This window comes from Leptonychotes weddellii, chromosome 6 (assembly GCF_054177405.1).
Source record: "Leptonychotes weddellii isolate Sample4059 chromosome 6, ASM5417740v2, whole genome shotgun sequence".
NCBI classification, from domain to species: Eukaryota; Metazoa; Chordata; class Mammalia; order Carnivora; family Phocidae; genus Leptonychotes; species Leptonychotes weddellii.
This window is the reverse complement of record NC_138374.1, coordinates 102,349,037-102,369,834: the sequence shown is the minus strand read 5'-3', so window position 1 is coordinate 102,369,834 and position 20,798 is coordinate 102,349,037. Positions and strand designations below refer to the sequence as shown.

The following is a 20,798-nucleotide window of genomic DNA, read 5'->3' as shown; positions in this document are numbered from 1 at the left end:
AATAAATGACAATGAAAGCTCTGTAGTTAACAGTATTATCAGTATAGAGAGACAGAAGGAAATTTAATTAAAATATTGGCTTTATTGCATGTGTTACCCCCTTGGTTTTCATCATCTATTTTAATTGGAACATTAGCTGTACTTTGTCGATTATTGAAATGTTTGCTTATTGAAGTATTGTATATTAAAATATATTTAAAAGGGATTCTTAACTAGTTGAAATCTGTGATTAATATCTTTTAATATTGGGGAATTTCTGAATTACCCTTGAGGTTGTTAAAAAACAAAAGTTAACTGAGTAAATTTGAGAATCTAATTGGCTTTATTAAATGATTCATGAATCAGGCAGCATCCCATCTAACAAGCAGAGGGGACCTCTGAGGAATTGTACAACACGCAAAGTTTTTATAGGATAAGGGTGGGGGCAAGAAAGTTACTAACAAAAGAAAAGGATTTTCCAGGCAAGGTAGCTATCCCTGAGAGGGAGGAATAGGAGGTCTTATCAGGCAGATCACCTCATCTTCCTTTGGGGGAGGGGGTGATGGAGAGGGCCAATGCGGCAGACACTTTGCCTCTGATAGGAAAATTCCTGACTGCTTAAGGTTAAAACTAAGACTACATTAATGGGTGAAGTTGAAACTGCAGTTAGATGAGCTATTAATCCCCAGTTTGGGGATTCAGCCTAAGTGGTGCCATTTTGGGCCTGTGGTTTTGTAGCTGGGGAATAGGGAAGCAAGAGCACCTGGCTCCAGGGGCCCAAACAGACCACGTTCAGACACTCGCTGCTGACAGATTCTGAAGGCAGAGAAATGAGTGGTGGTGAAACCAGAAAGGAATTTATTTCAGTGAAGCCAACACCTGGAAGACAGTGGACTAGCGTCTCAAAAACTGTGTCCAAAAAGCCAATAATACTTCCAGGTTTACATAGGAAAAAGTGGGGCAAAGTGGGTGGGCACGTGCTGGAGGTTAAATCCATCATTGTCTTGGAGTCAGTTACGGGCAGGGTCTTGCTGGCTCTGGGCAGACTTTATGGCTTGAGGGGTTAGTGTGTGTCTTCTGCCTGGGCCACCCAAGCAGAAAGTTTGAGATCAAAATGGAGACAGCCCAAGTCCTCTTTGTTTTCTTTTTAACAAGGTCATATGTTTTAAACTATTACTCGTTTGTAAACAACTGAAAACAAAATTTTTTTTTTTTTTTGTATGTAGGATTTGGAAATATCTCACCGCGCACAGAAGGGGGAAAAATATTCTGTATCATCTATGCCTTACTGGGAATTCCCCTTTTTGGTTTTTTGTTGGCTGGAGTTGGTGATCAATTAGGGACCATATTTGGAAAAGGAATTGCAAAAGTGGAAGATACGTTTATTGTAAGTATAATAGCCTTTTAAGTACATATGTTGTTTAATTTTTTTAAATAAAACTATCACCTCAAGTACGGTTCATCAAGTTATTGGGTTTTCCATAACCTTTTATATGTACCTTTATTAGCATGTAACTCACTTCGTAGTTATTTTTATACTTAATTTGAATGAGTAAATTAGTACATGGGAAAAATCCAAATATATGCAGAAACAAAGAAGAAATCTGACAATCCTGGGTTCCAATTCCAGACATCTTGTCTTGCTGTATTCTCTTAAGCTAGTTATTTTACCCTGAAATCTCCATTTTGTCATTTATATAATGTGAAAAATGGTACTGGCAATGGAGACATCACTTTGAGAGTTAGAGATAATAAATAAAAGCTTGGGGCACCTGGGTCGCTTGGTCAGTTAAGCGTCCGACTCTTGGTTTTGGCTCGGGTCATGATCTCAGGGTCGTGTGATGGAGCCCCTAGTTGGGCTCCTCCCTCAGGACAGAATCTGCTTAAGATTCTCTCCCTCTTCCTCTCCCCTTCTCCCTCCCCGCCCCACCCCCCGCTTATGTGCATGCACTCTTTCTCTGTCTCTCTCTCTCTCTCTCTCTCAAATAAATAAGTAAATAAAATCTAAAATAAATAAATAAAAGCTTAACATAGCTAGTAAATAACTGACAATACTTTCTCATTTAAAATTTGCTTTGGTACCTTTGTCCATTGCTGGTGGCATTCTAAATTTATATAGCCTTTTTGTGAAGGACATCCTATTTAGCAAACACGATAAAGGTGATCATATAACTTAATTCAGTGATGTCATTGATAGAAACTTATCCAAGGGATATAACTCAGTAGAACCAAAAGTAATATACATGATGTTCGTGGCTATATTATCCTCAATCGAAAAAAATAAGTATCATGACAATGCTTTTATTAGAATGGTAAATGAAAAGTAGTAATAATACCACTATGATTATAAGCTTTTATTCCTGAAGAAAATTACCAAGAAAATAGTTGCATGAGAGGGTAGGATTATAAAGGATATGTTACTACCATCACCTGTATTACAAACACATTTTACCTGCTCTTCAGTAGTCTTTTCATCTTTTCACAAGCGTTTCAACAAGTATTTTACATTTAATTCTACTGATAAAACAAGACTACTGAGTATTGGTTTTCAATTTATAGTTCCAGTTTTTAGCAATAGTTATTTTTTAAGTTCCAAATTCACTCAGCTATTTCTAGAGTTGGAATGGAGTAGGCATGATTATTCTAAAATAGGAGTTTCATCCTGTTCTGGGTAATATACTTTTCTTATATTGATCTTAAAAGTATCTTGTATTTTTATTAATTAAGAGGGAAGATTAGTGGCATCAATGTGGTAATGCTGAATTATGCATTCATTCAACAAAGTTTTTTTGGCTTAAATTTTTTTTTTTTTAACTTGAGTATAGTTGACACACAATGTTACATTAGTTTCAGGTGTACGACTTAGTGATTTGACAAGTTTATGCATTATGCTATGCTCACCGCAAGTGTAGCTACCATCTGGCCCATTGCATTGCTATTACAATATCATTGACTGTTTTTCTTACGTTGTGCCTTTCATTCCCTTGACTTACTCATCCCATAACCGGAAGTCTGTATCTCCCTCTCCCCTTCACTCATTTTGTCCAATTCCCCCACTCTCCCCCTTTCCCTCCCCTCGGGCAACCATCAGTTTGTTCTCTACATTTATACTTCTGATTCTGCTTTTTTTTTGTTTATTCATTTGTTTTATTTTTTTTTCCAACAAATTTTTGGGTGCCCACTGGATGCCTGGTAATGTTTTTCATGCTGCATCTACATCGGTGCATAAAACGCATCCCGTACCCTGGTGGTGAATACGTTCCAGTGGTCATGAATATTAATACCAACTACTTAGTCCATGGTTCCGTTTTGTGTATTTTCATATATTTGTAGATTACGTTTGGCCCACCATCAGTACTATGCCTATAGAATAGAAATATTTGAAAAGTTGTTCAGGTAAACAAAGAGTGATGTACCTCTGAAATTGTATTCTCAGAGCAAATGTAATTTATTTTGAAAGCATTTTGCCTCTTGTAAAGCTATGTAAGGGTAAAGTAGCATCATCATTGGCATTGATTGTTTTGAGTTCTTTCTGCTATACCCAATTTTTATAAGACAATTGAACATTAATTATGAAAGGGAAAAAAATAACATCCTCACTTGCTAATTTGCTGAGAATTGTGTTTAAGGTGAGCTTTGCAGGTACGCCAATAATCAATAAATCTCAGTCAGTGTCTCTGTCTCGCTCTCTTCACTCTCATCCTTAGAAGTGGAATGTTAGTCAGACCAAGATTCGCATCATCTCAACGATCATATTTATACTGTTTGGCTGCGTGCTCTTTGTTGCCCTGCCCGCGATCATATTCAAGCACATAGAAGGCTGGAGTGCCCTGGACGCCATTTATTTTGTGGTCATCACTTTAACAACCATTGGATTTGGCGACTACGTTGCAGGTAAGTTTTTCCTGGCACCGACCCTACTTGCCTAGCCCGTGTCCTTTAGTTAGACTTTACACTCGGGTTTGCAGCACAAATGTCTGTCGTAGTTTCCCAGGCCTGCTGTCATGAGCGATGTGCCCCCAAACTGGGTGGCTTTAAACAAGAGAAATCTATTGCCTTACAGAATTTCAAAATCAAGGGGACAGGAGGAACATGGTCCCTCTGAGACTCTAAGTGGCATCCCTCCTTGCCAATTCCAGCTTGTGGAGGAGGCCATCCGTCCTTGCCCGTCCTGCTCCATTACTCCAATCTCTGCTTACAACATCACATGGCGTTCCTTATCTCTGTGTCTCTGTTGCTGTGTCCACATTTCCCTTTTCTTATAAGGACACCAGTCATACTGGACGAAAAGCCCCCACTCCACTCCAGTATGAGTTCAGATGAACTAATTTCATCTTCAGATGTTCTGAGGTACTGGGAATTAGGACTTGAGCATACCATTTTGGAAGACCATTTAATCTGTAACAGGGACAGAGAGACAAAAGAAAAGTCATTCTGGGACAGTGGAGGTAGGCAGAAGGGTGCAGTTGAACATTTATTTTCATTCTAGGAAAGAAATTTAAGTTGCTGTTTGTTCAGAATCTTATATTCCCATGCTAATTTCAGAAACCAGACAATCTGCCTCTCATTTTTATTTTTTATGTATTTATTTTTCTTTTACTGTTAGACAAATTTGAGTTTATCTTTGCTCTTTTTACTTAGGCTTTTTCATGTCTCAGTTTTAAAAACACCCGCAAACTTCAGAAGATGTTCTAAGCTACTTAAGACCTTCTTTTTTCTAAGATATTTACCTTATTTAATTTTCAGTTCTCAGGACAGTATTTTTTTACGTTAACCAGTGTCCACTTTTTATTCATGTTTTTTGATATTTCCTTTTCTACATGTTATTACAATTGCAGTTTGCTTTATTGTTGTATCTCTTGGGTCTTAACTTCCTGTTATTTTAACTCTCTCTTTACCGTTTATATTATCCAAATCATCATTATTGTTCTAATTCCAATTTTAAATAAATTATAATAATGGTGGTAAAAGTAAGCACAATGGCATTCTATCGTGGATCATTTGACTAGCTCCTGAAAATCTAAACCATTCTTTTTTAGAAAATCCAATTTCAAGTATTAGAAGAACATGCTAAACACTAGAGTAGGAATGTGCCCTTAAACTTTGCAGGATAAACTCACCAGCCTACTTTAGCTTTAGGAGAGTTTTATACTTTCTGACCGTTCACTCTTCTTTCTTGTCCCAAAGTTCTTAAATGTTTTCAGAGAAAAAATATTTTGTGCAGTTTTATAAAATCTCAGAGAAGGCTGATAGTTCTTCTGTTTCCATTTATTTGTTAATTATGGTTTAATCTGGCAAAGACCATACTCCCCTTGAAGATGGGGATGTTTTCATGAAGGAAGCCTTGTTTTTGGTCAAAAATCCTGTGCACACATCTCTGTACGGGATGGAGGCCCCAGAAGGGGAGGGGGCATCCCTCTGCTGGAGATCCTTTTGTTTTCTAATTAGCAAAATGTAGAGAAGAATCTCAGATATTTGTAGCTCCTTATAGGAGGAACAACTTCTGCTCTAAAATGCCCATTTTTCTACCTCTGAAGGTGTATGGTTGGCTTAAGTAGAAGTGGAAAGTGCATTAATGTAGGAGAAAGTAAGACACAGGGGCGCCTGGGTGGCTCAGTCGTTAAGCGTCTGCCTTCGGCTCAGGTCATGATCCCGGGGTCCTGGGATCGAGCCCCGCATCGGGCTCCCTGCTCTGCGGGAAGCCTGTTTCTCCCTCTCCCGCTCCCCCTGCTTGGGTTCCCTCTCTCGCTGTGTGTCTCTATGCCAAATAAATAAAATCTTAAAAAAAAAAAAAAAGAAAGTAAGACACAGTGAGATGATAAGATTTAGATTGGTGATATGTTAACCTTGGCCTCTTGCACCCCTTTATAAATATCATTAACAAGGTCTTATAGCAGCTATGGAATATATAGGTATTTGGTGAGGAGCTTAAGGCCAACAGCTTTGCACTGCATATGCTATTTTAAATTTTAATTTATAATTTTTTATAGTAATACAACATTTATTTATTTTCCAGCTTTGTTGAGATATAATTAAAAATAAAATTATAAGATATTAAAAGTGTACACTATGGTGATTTAAGTATACATTATAAAAGGATTCCCACCGTCTAGTTAATTAATACATTAACATATCCATCCCCTCACATATTTATCTTTTGAGGGAGTGGGGAGTGGTAAGAACATTTAAGTTCTACTCCTAACAGATTTCAGTAATACAATACAGTGCACATGTTATTTTAAGAAACTGACAGACTCTGTCAGTCCAGTATGAGTCCTGGTCTGGTAAAAAAAAAAAAAAAAAAAAAAGATTATGAATAAAAAAAAAAAGTGGGTGAAATCCTAAAATAATGTTGTATTTGTGACCACAGTATAAAATGGCTTAGAAAAAAAGAACAAATATTTTTACTTTATGGTTTTGTAGAAGGTAAAAAAAAAAAAATACCTTTTTTTAAAAGATTTTATTTATTTAGAGAGAGAGGGAGAGACTGAGCATGTGCCCAAGCGGGGGCAGGGGCAGAGGGAGAGGGAGAGAGAGAATCTCAGGCAGACTCCCTGCTGAGCAGGAGTCCAGGGAGGGGCTCCATCTCACAAGCCCTCATGACCCTCAGATCGTGACCTGAGCCAAAAATCAAGGGTTGGAGGCTCAATCAACTGAGCCACCCAGGCGCCCCACCTATTTTTTTAAACTAACCTTAAGAGATCAACACTTTGAAACTGGCTAGATCACGTGGATCTCTTCATAGCCACTCTCTATTAGAAGAGCAGTTCAACGAGAACATCTTGTATATATGAGTAGGGACCCTGAATTCAGAGTCGTGGCAGAGCACTCTAGGGAAACATGGTCACAAAATGATATTTGTGTGACATTGTCATCTAATAAACATCTTTATCATTACTAGGATTTTATTCTGTTGCCCCCCCTTGCTAAATCCATTACTATGATTTTATTTTTATTTTGCAGAGGAAGTAATAAAAAGCACTAGAAATAATGCCTTGCTAAAAATTAGTAAAGGAATGTGATGGGCTTAAAGTGACAAATGCTGAGAAAGATAAATTAAAGGAGAGTCCTTACATACCAGGCAGGTCCTTGTGCCCAGGGAGCAGTTTTGGAAGGAGCATGCGGATGAGACAGATGTGTCAAAGGCTGGTAGGAAATGTGTAATTTTTGCAAGATTCTTTGGAAAAACAAAAATCTTGAGTTCTTTTTTTTAAGGACCTGGGAAAAGAATTGCCTCACTTAATTCAATAGGGTACACACAGTTTTTGCTTCTGGGTACCTTGTGGCTATGAAGCAAAAGTCAGCTATTGAGCAAAGGCAAGTATCCCATCTGGGAAATATCAGTGGTTTACTTTATAGAACCTTCCCCTTTGAAGTTCCATGTCACTATAAGATAGTATTCTCACTTAATTTTGGTAATTTTGCCAAGGAAAAGCAGGAGGCATTGCTCCAACTTGAATCTTCTCGCCTTTCTATTGGGCTCTAAATCTCACAAGAACACAAAGAGACACCTCCTTCAATGCACACTCACCGTCTGATGCCCTTCTCATACCTGCCAACCCTGCTCTGAATGGGATGAAAGTTTAATCACATTGTTGTATTGAACTCCTCTGAAGATCAATTAAAGAACATACTCTTCAAACTGATGTTATTAAAGGAAAATAAGTAAATTTTGGAAAGTGATGTCTAAATGTTTAGGATACAAGTTGTCATCTTGGTGTGATTATTAGAAGCATCTCAAGAGCAACAAGTAAAGATACGTGGTGTTTTAGACCAGAACTCTGAAACAAAGAGCTCATCTCTAGGGCATAAGCAAGAAAGTCCATGCCAGGTATATTTTCTGCCATGGGAGGCAAACAGGACAGCTCCTGTTTCTATGTATTTTTAAGCTTCATTCCTTACTTTCTCTTATTTGTACATCATAGTGTTCATGATATAATATATAAGAGCATAGTAGATTTTTTTTTACTGAGAGAGAGAGCACAAGCGGGCAGGGACAGAGGGAGATGGAGAGAGAGAATCTTAAGCAGGTTCCAAGCTCGGCAAAGAGCCTAATGTGGGGCTCGATCTCATGACCCTGAGACTGGGACAGCTGCAATCAAGAGTTGGACACTTAAGTGTTGAGCCACCCACGCACCCCAAGTATAATAGATTTCTAATTCATAAACATGCATTTAAATTTGTGTGTGCTTTTCACTGTTGGTAATATTGATTCAAAAGCATTTACACATCACTAGTAAAGACAGTATTCAAGTCTCATTGTGTATGTGACTGAAAATAGGAATTCAGCATTTAGTAATTTTTCTGCAAGAAGAGACCTGGAAAATTTTAATTTTATATTTATATTTATGCAAGGAAGGTGTTTTAGTTAAATAGTTGATTACCTTAGTGGTTGGTGTGTGCTCCTTTCTAATGGGCTTTTTTGTTCTTTCATTAGCTCTCAATGTTCTAGAACTAAAAAGAACCCAGGAGGCCACAGGGTACTCCCACACTTACTTTACACATGAATAAACAGACCCCACTACTAAGACTAGTGCTTGCACACAGTAACCGTTCCTAAAAGGTGAGAAGAGACAAAGTCAATTATTTAGCAGAGTGTCATTTACTTGATTTTAGCAGTGCCTGTAATTTATAGTCACATTATACAGGTAAGTTAAAGTTAATGGCAAAAATTATGTTTGAGAATTAACTTAATTTCCTGCGTTCTGTTTCTTAACTTTTGCCATTTTATTTTTCATTTGATGAAAAGTCTGGTGATAAGTTGTTAAATCATGCTTACTTTATAGACTGAGAGCTAAATCAGCTCTTCATTAAAACCTAAGCAATAATATTAATTATGTGGAAATGTGTGACAGATTGAATTCTGTTTATTCAGGCTTACCTCTATGACTGGTCTTCCAGGTCCATTTTTTTTTTAAAAAAAATGGTTATTCTTCAAATTTAGGGAGAAGTCAAATAATTACCAAATATAATGCAATTTAAAATTCTTTTCCAAAGCTAGTATCTCCTATATATATGCTCTTGGGGTAAGAGTGGGTCATGCAAGCCATGAAAAACATTGCCACATATTGTTGAGAAGCTGCCTAAAGAAGTCCTCAAAAAACACCCCTTTTCATAAGCCAGGTTTGTTCATAAGACATAATTTGAATGAGTGAAAGCCAGATGAAAATTTATAGTTTCACAAAGCAGTGTCCTCACATTATCTATTCTTCTAATAAAAACCAAAAATTTTAGCCAAAAATTTAGATGTTCTAAGAAATCCTCACGGTTGATCTTATGAAACAGATTTTTCCATCAGAGCATAAATTTATTTAGCCATCCAAATATATCTTCGTGGAATTTGGATTACTGAAATTTAGTATATTTAGTTGAATAATGAAATTTTCCATATCTGACAGGTAGTTATTGAAGGTGTAGGGACCAAGGGCACACTGCCCCCAAGATGGGCCACTTTGGCACAAAGATTATTTTGAGTTAAAAGTAATCAAAACCTGAGGCATCTGGGTGGCTCAGTCGTTAAGCGTCTGCCTTCAGACAGGTCATGATCCCAGGATCCTGGGATTGTGCTCCACAGGAGGCCTGCTTCTTCTCTCCCACTCTCCCTGCTTGTGTTCCCTCTCTCTCTCTGTCAAATAAATAAATAAATATTTAAAAAAAAGAAAGTAATCAAAACCCAACAGATGCAGGAAAACCTCTCTGCCTCCCCCACAGCTGCCTAAATATATTGGAAAGGAGAGTCTACACCAGGAAGAGAGCTATTAACAGAGACTCCCCTTTACCTAAGAAACTTACTTGCATACTAGCGCAACCTTTGTTTTTCCAAATATCTCCTCTCACCCTCCTGGAAATGGCCTTCCTCCCCTTTGTGTCCTCACACACCTACCCCTCTCCTTGCTCATAAAAGCTTCATGTTGCTTCATTGTCTTTGGAATTTCATATTTGTATGGATTCCCTGCCTGCACACCTATTAAATTTTATTTCCCCCACTGAATCTGTCTCGTGTCAATTTGATTCTAAGTCCAGCTAGAAGGACCATAGGGTAGGGGAAGGTCTTCCTCCCCGATCAAAAAAGCCGGCGTTTGTGGTATAGTGGCTGCCTTCCTCCCCGATCAAAGCTTACTGAGTTAATCAAGCTTTATGCTTAGTGCCTTATGCTTCTCTATACAGAAAATATAATTTAGGATTTTCCAAGGTAAAATTCTTCTGGTACTTTTACCTTTACTAAATTTTCAAATTTTCACAGTTGTATAATACTTTGTCATCACATTTTTTAACTTGGGAAGAACATATTTGTATATCTCATATTAAGAATTAAGTTTTCTTAGAATTATGTTTTCAAAGTCATTATCAGAAATGAAGTTTTTAGTAACCAGACTATTGCTTTTCCTTATAAATGAAAACATGACTCATTCGGTGGAGTGCTTAGAGCTTGCTTAATAGAGGGGAATTTTATCATGAAAACATATAAGTCTCTGTTGGAAAATCATGGCAGGTTTTTGGTTCAAAACAGTTCTAGCAGAGACCCTCCAGAACACTGTTCCTGAGGTTTTGCAACTATGTCAGTGGCCAGTTCTTAAACTTGCTGTTATTGAACTGATCAATAACAGTAAAAATTTCCCAGGAATTCAACAGATAAGAAGGAAAGCAGCTGATGAGGAGTGAGGTCTACTGAAGAACATTCACCACCACCACCCAATGTCTCAGAAAAAAAAAAATCGCTTTTATCAGAAAGGGAGGGTTTATGTGACTCCCAGGGAGATGTATTATATTCATCATTCTTCTGTTTATTCAGGTATTTAGCGAGCCCATATTGCATATTAGATACTGTGCTTAGCACTTAGTGATGACTGCTCTCTTTCCTTTTCCTTTGGGACAGAATGTTTGAAATCCGGGAGCAAAAATTAAATTCAATAGGGAACTTTTCTTCTCTTCCTGGTAGTGAATGACTGTTTTTTGTTTTGTTTTGTTTTTAAAGATTTTTATTTATTTATTTGACAGAGAGAGACACAGCAAGAGAGGGAACACAAGCAGGCGGAGGGGGAGAGGGAGAAGCAGGCTTCCCTCCATGCAGGGAGCCCGATGCGGGGCTCGATCCCAGGACCCCGGGATCATGACCTGAGCCGAAGGCAGACGCGTAACGACTGAGCCACCCAGGCGCCCCTAACTGTTTTATAATACAGGAAAATACTGCAAAGAGTCTGGCCACCCCCTGATTCAGCCAGTGACTCTCAGAGAACTCACAAGAGAACAGATAGTGTCTGCATGATTAATTAAATGGGATTTGATCCAAATGGTCCAGAAGTCCGAGGATCTGAGGACAAACCGAGAAGTTATTTAACTTTTCAGATTCAGAATGGATATATAGAAGCATTGTGGAAACATGTGCAGAAAAAAATGAGAAGGAAAACATTCAGGGATTGATAGTTATGGCTTAGTGAGACAGGCAGTAAATTGTACTAAGTGTAATGAAAAAGGCTCCAAATTGCTCTATATTGAGACTTTTAATGATTATTTCTAGGTATAACAATTATGCACATCTTAAATACTATAGGTTTCCATCCTTGTAAAGGATGAGTGAGTGACAATGTGTTGATCTTTCTTTGTGATCATGAAACTCCTGCTCTTCTAATGGCTCTTTTCCTAAATTTAGACCAAGTACCTAGCAGGAAATGGACAATATCTTGAATGCTGAAATTAAAAATCCCAAAAATATAGGTTCAAATGCTAGAGATGTTTAGTTACCATTTTTTTGCCTTTTGTTTTTCTGACTTAATAGCATATGAGAAGTTTGGTTTAGTAGGTGAGCTATGGTTTAATACTGAAGTCATACCTTCCGTTTGTAAAAAAAAAAAAAAACAAAAACAATTTATGACATTATTGAAAGAGCCTCTTAGGTCTTGAAGCCCTGAGAAAACTCTTCATTCAGTTAAATTGCTTTACTGTAACGAAGAAAAGCATGCTAAAGCAGAAAATAAGTTCCCCCCTTTACATTAAGGCAGGATAGTTTTATTTAATAAAAGTAAAGCTAAACAAAAAAATTAAAATCAATATTTGATACCTAAACTAAAATACTTAAAGACCAGTATAAAGAAATGATGCCCATTTTCTTTAGAACAAAGTTCTATGTCTGTATCTATATTCTATAATACAAATATCATTTTAAACCAGAGGAGGGGGGCATGGCGTTGATGATTTTAGTTCCGAATAGCTAGATGATTCTTTAAATCCAGAATATATCTTCTTTTTTTTTTCCTTTACAAATATTCTGTGGTTCAGAAGCATTTCAGGGAAAGAAAATTAAAAGTAGGAGAGGGCATCGCATTCTCAAGTTCCTTGGAGCAGAATAGGGCCAACCACTAGAAACTGTTGGAATGAGGACAGAAGCAAAGTAGGGAGGCACCTGATAAAATAGTGATGCGGGAGAGCTAGGTTCTTGTCTCATGCAGTCGAAGAATGAATCTTGAGGACAATGGAGAGTGAGTAAAGCGCTATAAGTTTATTAAGCAAGGATACAGAGAAAAAAAGCTCTCAGGAGTGAGAGGGATCCCAACAGGGTTGCCACTGAGGGCTTTTAGGGATGGTCTTTTAAAGAAAGCTAGCCAGGGAGCTTAAATCTATCAAACATCTCTATTGATAGCACCACTGAGTAAGGACTAGTGATACACCTTCAATGGCTTACTTCCTTTTTAGGGTCTGGTAATTCTAGGTTGGTCACAGTAGCTGTTAGAACAAGACCTCCCCTCTGACACCCTAGGACAGGATAGTCTGGTTTGTTCCCTTTTCTCTGCTTTCTTTTCATCTCCCACATTTTGAATTTTGTGAGCCTGATCCCATGGCCCCCTACCTATCTCTCCCTACCTAGCCCCACCTGTCCCTTATTCCTCCCCCTGGAATAGTAACCCTAACTGCCCTTAGGGAATGGGAGAACGGGATGATGACCACTCTAGCTGCTTCCTGCTGAAATGGGGCGGCAGGCTGCGCAGCAGTTAGAATCTATCCAGGGGTTGGTTCAGGGGTCCACGGTATGGCTCCAGGGGGTCATGATGGACAACAAATGGTATGTGCATCAGCACATGCAAAAGGATAAATATAAAACAAGCATTAGGCCCCAAATTATGAATACAACCCTTAGATAAGATCCCCAATTACTAATTTTGTCAAATAGATCAGTGGATATTTTGATTTTATTTAATTGATCCCAAATGTCCCCTGTTGATTGGGACACCTTGTGGAAGTTATCTGTAATGTTAAAACCACGTGTGAGGAACTTCCTCACACCCCAAATGGTGTAGCAAGAGAATACAGTCAATAGTGGCACGGTTCTCGAGGAGTAGCTCTCTGACTTAAGTTTTGGCCGAGTGCATCTAGTGCCTGGAAAGGATCATTTAGAGTCCGGCTGAGCAAGCAGACTGTTTTGCTTATTTTATATTGCAGTCCTATCATAAGTCCTGGAAGCCCATAGGGAGCTTTGAGGCTTTTTTCTTTTTCTTTTTTTTTTTTGAATTGAGACTCTTTTTACCAGGAGGGCTGTTGTATGCTTGGCTAAAGTCTTTGTTTGTAATTGTACCTCAGTAGAGGTGGCTTCTAGGATAAATAGGACTAAGGAATAAAACAGTCAAGAAGTTCTCTTTGTCTGAGGTCTAGCTTGAGCAGTATTGTAATTACAATGAATCACTGGCAAGTGGGAGAAGACTTGTCTCAGGAGAAAAGGGCATCCCCAAGTACATTATCCAATCGAATCATAAAGAAAGTGGGGTCATCATTTCCATAATAAGTCCATAATTAACCCCATGCAGTGGGGTACGCTCTGGCTTTAAAGGACCAATTTCGTTATCCCAGCCACACAAAATTGGTGAAAGTGCTAGCTGCATTACGTAAACGCTGGGGAATAATCCCATTTTTTTAGTTCAAATAATCATATGATCATGGGGTCCTGTTATTATCCCCACAGAATAAAAAGCACGAAGACTGTCTATATGAGCTATTGTGGCAATTTCTCTGAAGTTTACCTCAAGTTGTCTAGCTTAGGTAAACAACATTCAAAGACAATCAGAACTAAAATTTAACATCCGCAAAGGTATGTTGTTGAAACATAATTTCTCCCTCTATACTAACCTTCATTTTTAACCAGAGGTAGCCAAATCAGGACTGATATATTTGCAAAACAAGTCCAGCTTTAACATACTTGGCCTAATTATTTACATAAGCTCAGCAAGAATAATGAAAGATCATGTAGAGTTATCTTTTAGAATCTGCTTTGCTGGAACTTCTATAAGGAATCTCTAGATTGAACTTTTAGTAGTCTCTCCAGGCCAGAAGCCACGCCAAGTACTTGCCATCAGACATGCCTGCAATACTTGTAGATTTGGGTGAATTTCTCTTCTCGAGGTCCCCAATATATCCTGAGGTTCCTACACCTGCCAGGAAGTGACATTCTTTACTCATCTGGTAAGGCTGCTGGGAACTCTATAAGCAAGGTATCAGGCCAACATTCCCAAGGGGCTTTACGGCTCCAGGTTTTGTAAAGCCAACTTTAGTTCCTTAAAGCTGTTTGATCATATCTGAGTCTATGCATGTCTCTCTCAAATACGACATTCCAGTCAAAGCCTTGGTAAAATAACCAGTGTTTCAAATGGTGTCCTGTTACAAGGAGAACAGATTCTTATTGAACTTAGGCAAATGATTGTTTACCATGGAAGAAAGCTGATTGAGACCTTTTGAATTTCAGAGGGTTTAGGTAGAGAGAAATGTTAAATGCTTTAATGCTTTTGTTTACACATGCATACTTTATCACACTTTTTTAAGTCATAGATATCTTGAGAGAAAGTTCACTTAATCTGGGAGAATAAACATTAGAGAACCAGCAGTGTTTCAAAAAAGAGTCACAAAACTATAATCAACTTTTAGTTCATTTAGTTACACTTTACTAATTCTTGTTTAGTTTGAATGCAGCCTTAGTTCTAGAAATTCTTACCCATTTCTGTTTTAATCTTAAAGATATCGAATACCTGTATTTGTCCTAAAAATCCTTTATATGAATCTCCTTGAAGATGGACGTCTTTTTGCAAGAGAATAAGAACTATAAATGACAAAAATTCAGAATGGATATGGTTAAAGATTAAAATATATTAATACTTTAAAAATTGCATATCATCTCTAGAATGGTAATAGCATTTACCGGAACGACATAACCTGAGGCTTATCATTTGTTTAACAGTGCTTCTGGAGTAACTTAACAAATCAAATAAAAAGCCTAATGAGTTAAAGAGACTGCATTTATAATTAAATCTTGGAAAAGTCATTAAATCCTTTGAAACATGCCTAAATAGGATTAGGGATCCTCAAAAACCTGATAAGGGCAAAACATAGAAACTGTTTTTTCTGGACAGGCAAAGAGAAAACGACTGTTTGTTTTTTAAAGAGCAGATCAATTAATTCAAGAAAACTTTATTGAACTGAGAGAAAGCACTTTTAATCTTATACGAGTGTACTTTAAAATCCATTTATTTCAATCTTAGTCCATCCTCACCATATTTAAAATTCCTTTCCAAAAATTACCCTTCTCAAACCTTCTACAACTTTCCTTTGCATTCAGATTTTGTCCCAAGCCATTTCTCTTCAAACAACCAGTCTCCATTTAGGACAAAATTACCTTCTTTTACCTTCAACAAAAATGTATTCCCATTCCTTATATCTTTCTTACATATCTCCTATTTTTCTACATACAGAGTTGTTTCCCTTATTTCCATCAGTCTTAATTACATTTAACAGAATTTTGCATTCTTAGAAACCTTGGTGTCCAGTGAAAACTAAGTAGTAACCAGTTGTGAACTGTTACACAAAAACTTTCGACGGCAAATTTGTGAATCAGTTAAGCACAAAGCATGTTTACCAACAGACTTAAATATCCTTAGTTTCTTCGCAATAAGTAGTCAAAAGCACAAACCTACGTCCAGCAATCAATGATTTAGCACCTTATCCCATTTGGAAAAGACCTAGATGTCCAATGAATTTAATCCCATTTGTCATCCTAACAAAAGTTTAAAGTTTCAGGTTACTAAAGACTTTGAAAGCTATCTTAACAATTACCCATGAAAACATTAAGCATCATTTTAAGTCATCTTTCTGCTAACAAACTGCAGTAGAGACAACTTGAACTTATTTGGCCTTCAATAGATTTTGGTGGAATAGAAGTTTCATATTTAATGTTGATAACTTTGAAGACATGTCTATTTTAAGTAAACCAAACTTAAATTAGTTTAATACCTACTTATGTTCCACCTGGGCCCATTTTTAAAAAGTCAATCAGTTTGCTCCCCATCGTCAATTTTACCTGAGACACAGGTGGGGGAATCTCAAGTGAGCAATGTATGCAGACCACACCCAAAGTGGTGCAGAAACAGGTAGAGAGGGAGGGGGAGGCAGAAGAGTACACCCAGAAGGCAGAGAAAAAGGGTTCCTAGTTCTGAAGCTCATCCACTTGGACCAATGAGTAAACGTCATGTTTTTCCACCAGCAAGTGGGAATAGGCAGTCCATGTCAGATCGGAGAAGATAGGGAATTTCCCCGAAACAAAGGGAGTTTCAGCAGCTGCTTGGAAATATTCCTTAAAGTCCCCATCCTGAGGTAGACTAACCACAGATGGCTCCAATTATAGCCATTAACCTGGGAAATGAGTGAGGTAGAAGCCCCCACATCTATTAGGAGGAAGAGTGAGAGAGAGAGGGAGAGTCAGGGTCCCCTTTGCTAGGGAGGGCCTTTGTTTCCTCCAGCAATCTAGGTTTATTTGGAGGAGGCCTATTTAGACAATTATCCAATATGTCAGAAGGGAGTTTATTTGTCTGGCTACCACCAAACATGTTCCGCAAGAGGTCTGTAGGCCTGGGTCCTGATTTAGAGCCCTGAAAGCCTGGATGGATCTAGGGGTAGCTCCGTCTATTTGCCTTGTTTCCTGCAGAAGAGACCTGATAGATCCCACCCTGGCCATGCAGTGAACATTGCAGGAGCTCAGTCTTTTCCTAAATTTGCAATCCAAATTGTTTCCAGTGGGTTAAAAGGCACCCCAAGGAAGAGTCCTTGGGAACTGAAGAAGAGACCATGCCTTGTCGTGAAGGTCATGCCTTATTTTATTTTGCCTTAAAGAACCCACCGTGTTCAACCCATGGGAAACACTAGAAAAGTCTTACAAGGAGAAATTACCCAATTTTGCAGTACCCAATCCAGAGAGGTCCCCTCAGAGGATGGTTTGTTTCCCATCTCCAGATCCCAGTAGGAGTCAGTTACCCCGTACCTGTTACGGAGAGGTGACTATGAAGGCGTCCCTACGTATCAGCTCTTGCCTATGAACCAAGGTGTCCCATGGTTTCCTACTCAAGGTCAAAGAGTGGCTTAACATCTTGGGTTGAGGAGGGCTCAGGCCAGCAGGAGTAGCCACTCTTACCTATCCGTCACCTGATCCTCCTTTTCTCCTCTGGATTCCCCCCTCCAAAAAAAAAATCTGGCCTAATCATAAGGCTTTGGCGAGGTTAACAGTTTAAACTTCGAAATATTCTTTTTAGAAGGCTAAGAATGCAAGCGAAACAGCTACGGTCTCTTAATGGGAGGCCTGTTCTGCTTATGGATGAGGCTTCCCTGGGGTGTGACCCCCAGGGCCAGGTCTCTAGCCTTTTACGTGTCTCAGAGACCGCAAGATCACCCATGGTAACCAAAGGGCAGGTTCTGAGCGCTGGATTGCCAGTCCTTACGTGCGCTCCCCGATGAATCTTATACAAAGTAGGGAATCCTTGTAATGACCTCATTCTTTGGAGCTCTCTGGATTGAGCCCTCATTTTTGGTCATGTAAATGCACTTGCTTTCCTAGCCCCATGGTGCCTTATGAGTCAGGCCCATTATAAGCCAATTTCCAATTATGCTTCCTCACCTCACCCCTTGAGCGCTTTTCCTGTCCATCCTGAACCAAGTTCTCATGAAAGACACTTTTAAATGAAAAAGTCTTACATCTACATAGGCAACACTCTTCCTGAAATGAATCCCTGATTAAAAGGGCATACTGATCATCGGAGATTGGAAGGACCTGAGGCAAAGTCCCTGAGGTGGGAGAAAGCCACTTAAGAAAAGCCAATGAAGAGAAAGCAGAGCTGGGTAGGGTTAGGCCAACATTCCCTTCTTTTGAGAAAGGGGGATTGACCAAACCTTTCTCCAGAGGCCTGTCACCTGAGACTTAAGACCAGTGGCCGCGCTATTAGCCTTTAATTGGCCGACAGGTGCTGGGTTTTGTTGCTTGTTAAAAGAGGTCATCTAAGGGAGAGACTTCTCCCAGGAAAGAAAAGAGTCGCTTTTACTCACCCTTCGATGGGAGTGATCCCAGGTTTCGGCACCAAAATGATGCGGCAGAGTGAGGTTCTTGTCTCATGCAGTCGAAGAATGAATCTCTCGGACAACGGGGAGTGAGTAAAACGATAGAAGTTTATTAAGTGAGGATACAGGAAAAAAGCTCTCAGGCGTGAGAGGAATCCCAACAGGGTCGTCACTGAGGGCTTTTAAGGATGGTCTTTTATAGAAAGCTAGCCAGGGAGCTTAAATCTATCAAACATCTCTATTGATAGCACCATTGAGTAAGGACTAGTGATACACCTTCAATGGCTTACTTCCTTTTTAGGGTCTGGTAATTCTAGGTTGGTCACAAGTAGCTGTTAGAATAAGACCTCCCCTCTGACACCTAGGACAGGATGGTCTGGTTTGTTCCCTTTTCTCTGGTTTCCTTTCATCTCCCACATTTTGGATTTTGTGAGCCTGATCACATCCCCCTCCCTAGCCCCACCTGTCCCTTATTCAATAGTACTTATCTTCAGACCCACCTGGTTTCCAGGTGAGACTGTTGAGGGGAAGGAGGGGAAGAGGCAGTGATTATCAGCTTTGTTTGACTTAGTGTTTCCAGCCCTAGCTAAGTGTCTACCATGCAGTATGGACACAAAGAGCTGGTGGACAAATGATAGGAAGGACAGTAGCTGAGATCATAGGTGACATGGACAACCTGGTCAATGGGGAAAAGCCTGTGTTTTGGAGCCAGGGAGCCCTGGGTTTGAATTCTAGTTCTGCTGCCTCCTTTCCTGTGTGGCCTGACACATGTTCTTTTACCTACTGAGACTATGACTCCTCTATTTTAAGTGGGGCTACTTACTGTTGGGATTTCTAGGAGCCAATACAAAAATGGTCTTTTACTCCTCAGTTCTGAACAGACTATGAGAGTGATAGCAATTGAATTATCAGCTTAATTACTGATAAAGGCAGCCAGAGATGTGGCTTAAATCTATAGTGAATGGTCTAATAGCCCTGTCCTATCAATCAGTGGAAATGTGAGGAGTGGGAATACAACTCCCCTCACCACTTGCCCCCCAGGGCTTTAGGGTGGAATGATTTCATTTAGGTGGGCAATCAGGAAGTCTTACTTTTCACTCTTCTCTCTCAATCAGATTTTGAATATTTCGGAAATCAGCTGAAATGAGCAGAGATGGAGCTATAGAGGACTAGCAGGGCCTTTATTTAAAAAACCTGTATGTACCTACTATAGTCTCGTGGGCTGTTCTGCCCCCTAAGCAGTGATTCTTTGGGCCCAGGTAGGAGATGGCTTTGTTAATGCTAGATGGAGGGATTGTTCCAAGCAAATGTTTAGGAAACCCACTATTGCTAAAATGGGTTCCTAGCAATAATGCTGTAAGTAATAATAACAGTAATAATAATAATAATAAACCTTTCCTGAGCTCTATTTTTAGAAGTTTAATCTGCTAGATCAGATTAGATTCTGGCTGATCTCCTTATTTAAGCACTAAGGAGAAATCCAGAGAAAAATGGTGCCATCACGTATCATGAGCGTCAGGAAGAGATTTACTTTACTATTTGGAACAGTTTGTAAGATTCCTGGAACCTTTGTACCTCCACCCCTCTTTGCTATTTTTATTACCATCTGTCTGCTCTCCTATAAGGATTAGCTAGAAAGGTCTGAAAATGGAAAGGACTTGTGTGTGTATTTTCAGTAGCAACAAACAGCGTGAGGTGACCTATCCTGCCAAGTGGGTGAGGAGCCCAGGAGGGGAGAGTGGGTCGTGACATCCTGCAGGCTACATCTCAGGAGTCTGTGGAAGGAGGGGAAAAAACAGAGTAGCCGAGTGGAGATGGGGGTGGGGGGCATAGGCAGTGAATCCAGGACAGAGAAATTACCCTAGGTTCTTAATCAGCGAGAGACCCACCCATGTTCAGATTTCCCGAATTTAGCTAGACTAAAATTGATGCTTACAACAGCCAGAAAAAATTTTTGTTGGCATTTCCTGATTTAAAAATAAGACTAACAGCTCCTTTTAAGTGAGTTTATCTTAATATTACAGATATTTTAATTTGGATTCTTGGATCAAGTGGATGAAATAATGTAGAAATTAATTCATAAATCTTGGCTACCAGGAAGTGAATAGGACTTGTGAGTTGTTGGACAACACTCCTGTGTACATCAGTTTTTCCCAAATCCTTTGACCACCAGTATTTTATCCTAAGAGCGGGAATGGGAAACTCTCCACCCCCATGCTCAGGCTTAGAATCCACTGGAACTTGTGGGATGAACATTTTACCCAAATATAGACCTTTCGGTGATTAAGCTAATTTACTCTTTTCAAACTGTGACATCCTGTTTATAAGAAAGAAGACTTCTAAAAAGTCATCTTGAGTATGAACTAACTTTCAAAGTTAACATGTTGGTGAACTTATGTGTTAAGTGAGTCACAACTATTTGGATGAAGATTTTTCTGGTTTTGAAAGAGAAAGTACTTGGA

At 39.0% G+C, this 20,798-nt stretch overlaps 1 protein-coding gene across 3 annotated transcripts in view; it reads left to right on the top strand.

Moving 5' to 3' along the window:
- The window catches only part of KCNK2 (potassium two pore domain channel subfamily K member 2), a 116,824-nt gene that overhangs the window by 72,318 nt on the left and 23,708 nt on the right, over positions 1-20,798 (top strand). For all 3 annotated transcript variants that reach the window (XM_081824797.1, XM_081824796.1, XM_081824795.1), the window contains exons 4-5: positions 1,206-1,366; positions 3,687-3,873. In XM_081824797.1, coding sequence (XP_081680923.1) covers positions 1,206-1,366; positions 3,687-3,873 — 348 coding nt within the window. The remainder of the gene's footprint in view (positions 1-1,205; positions 1,367-3,686; positions 3,874-20,798) is intronic.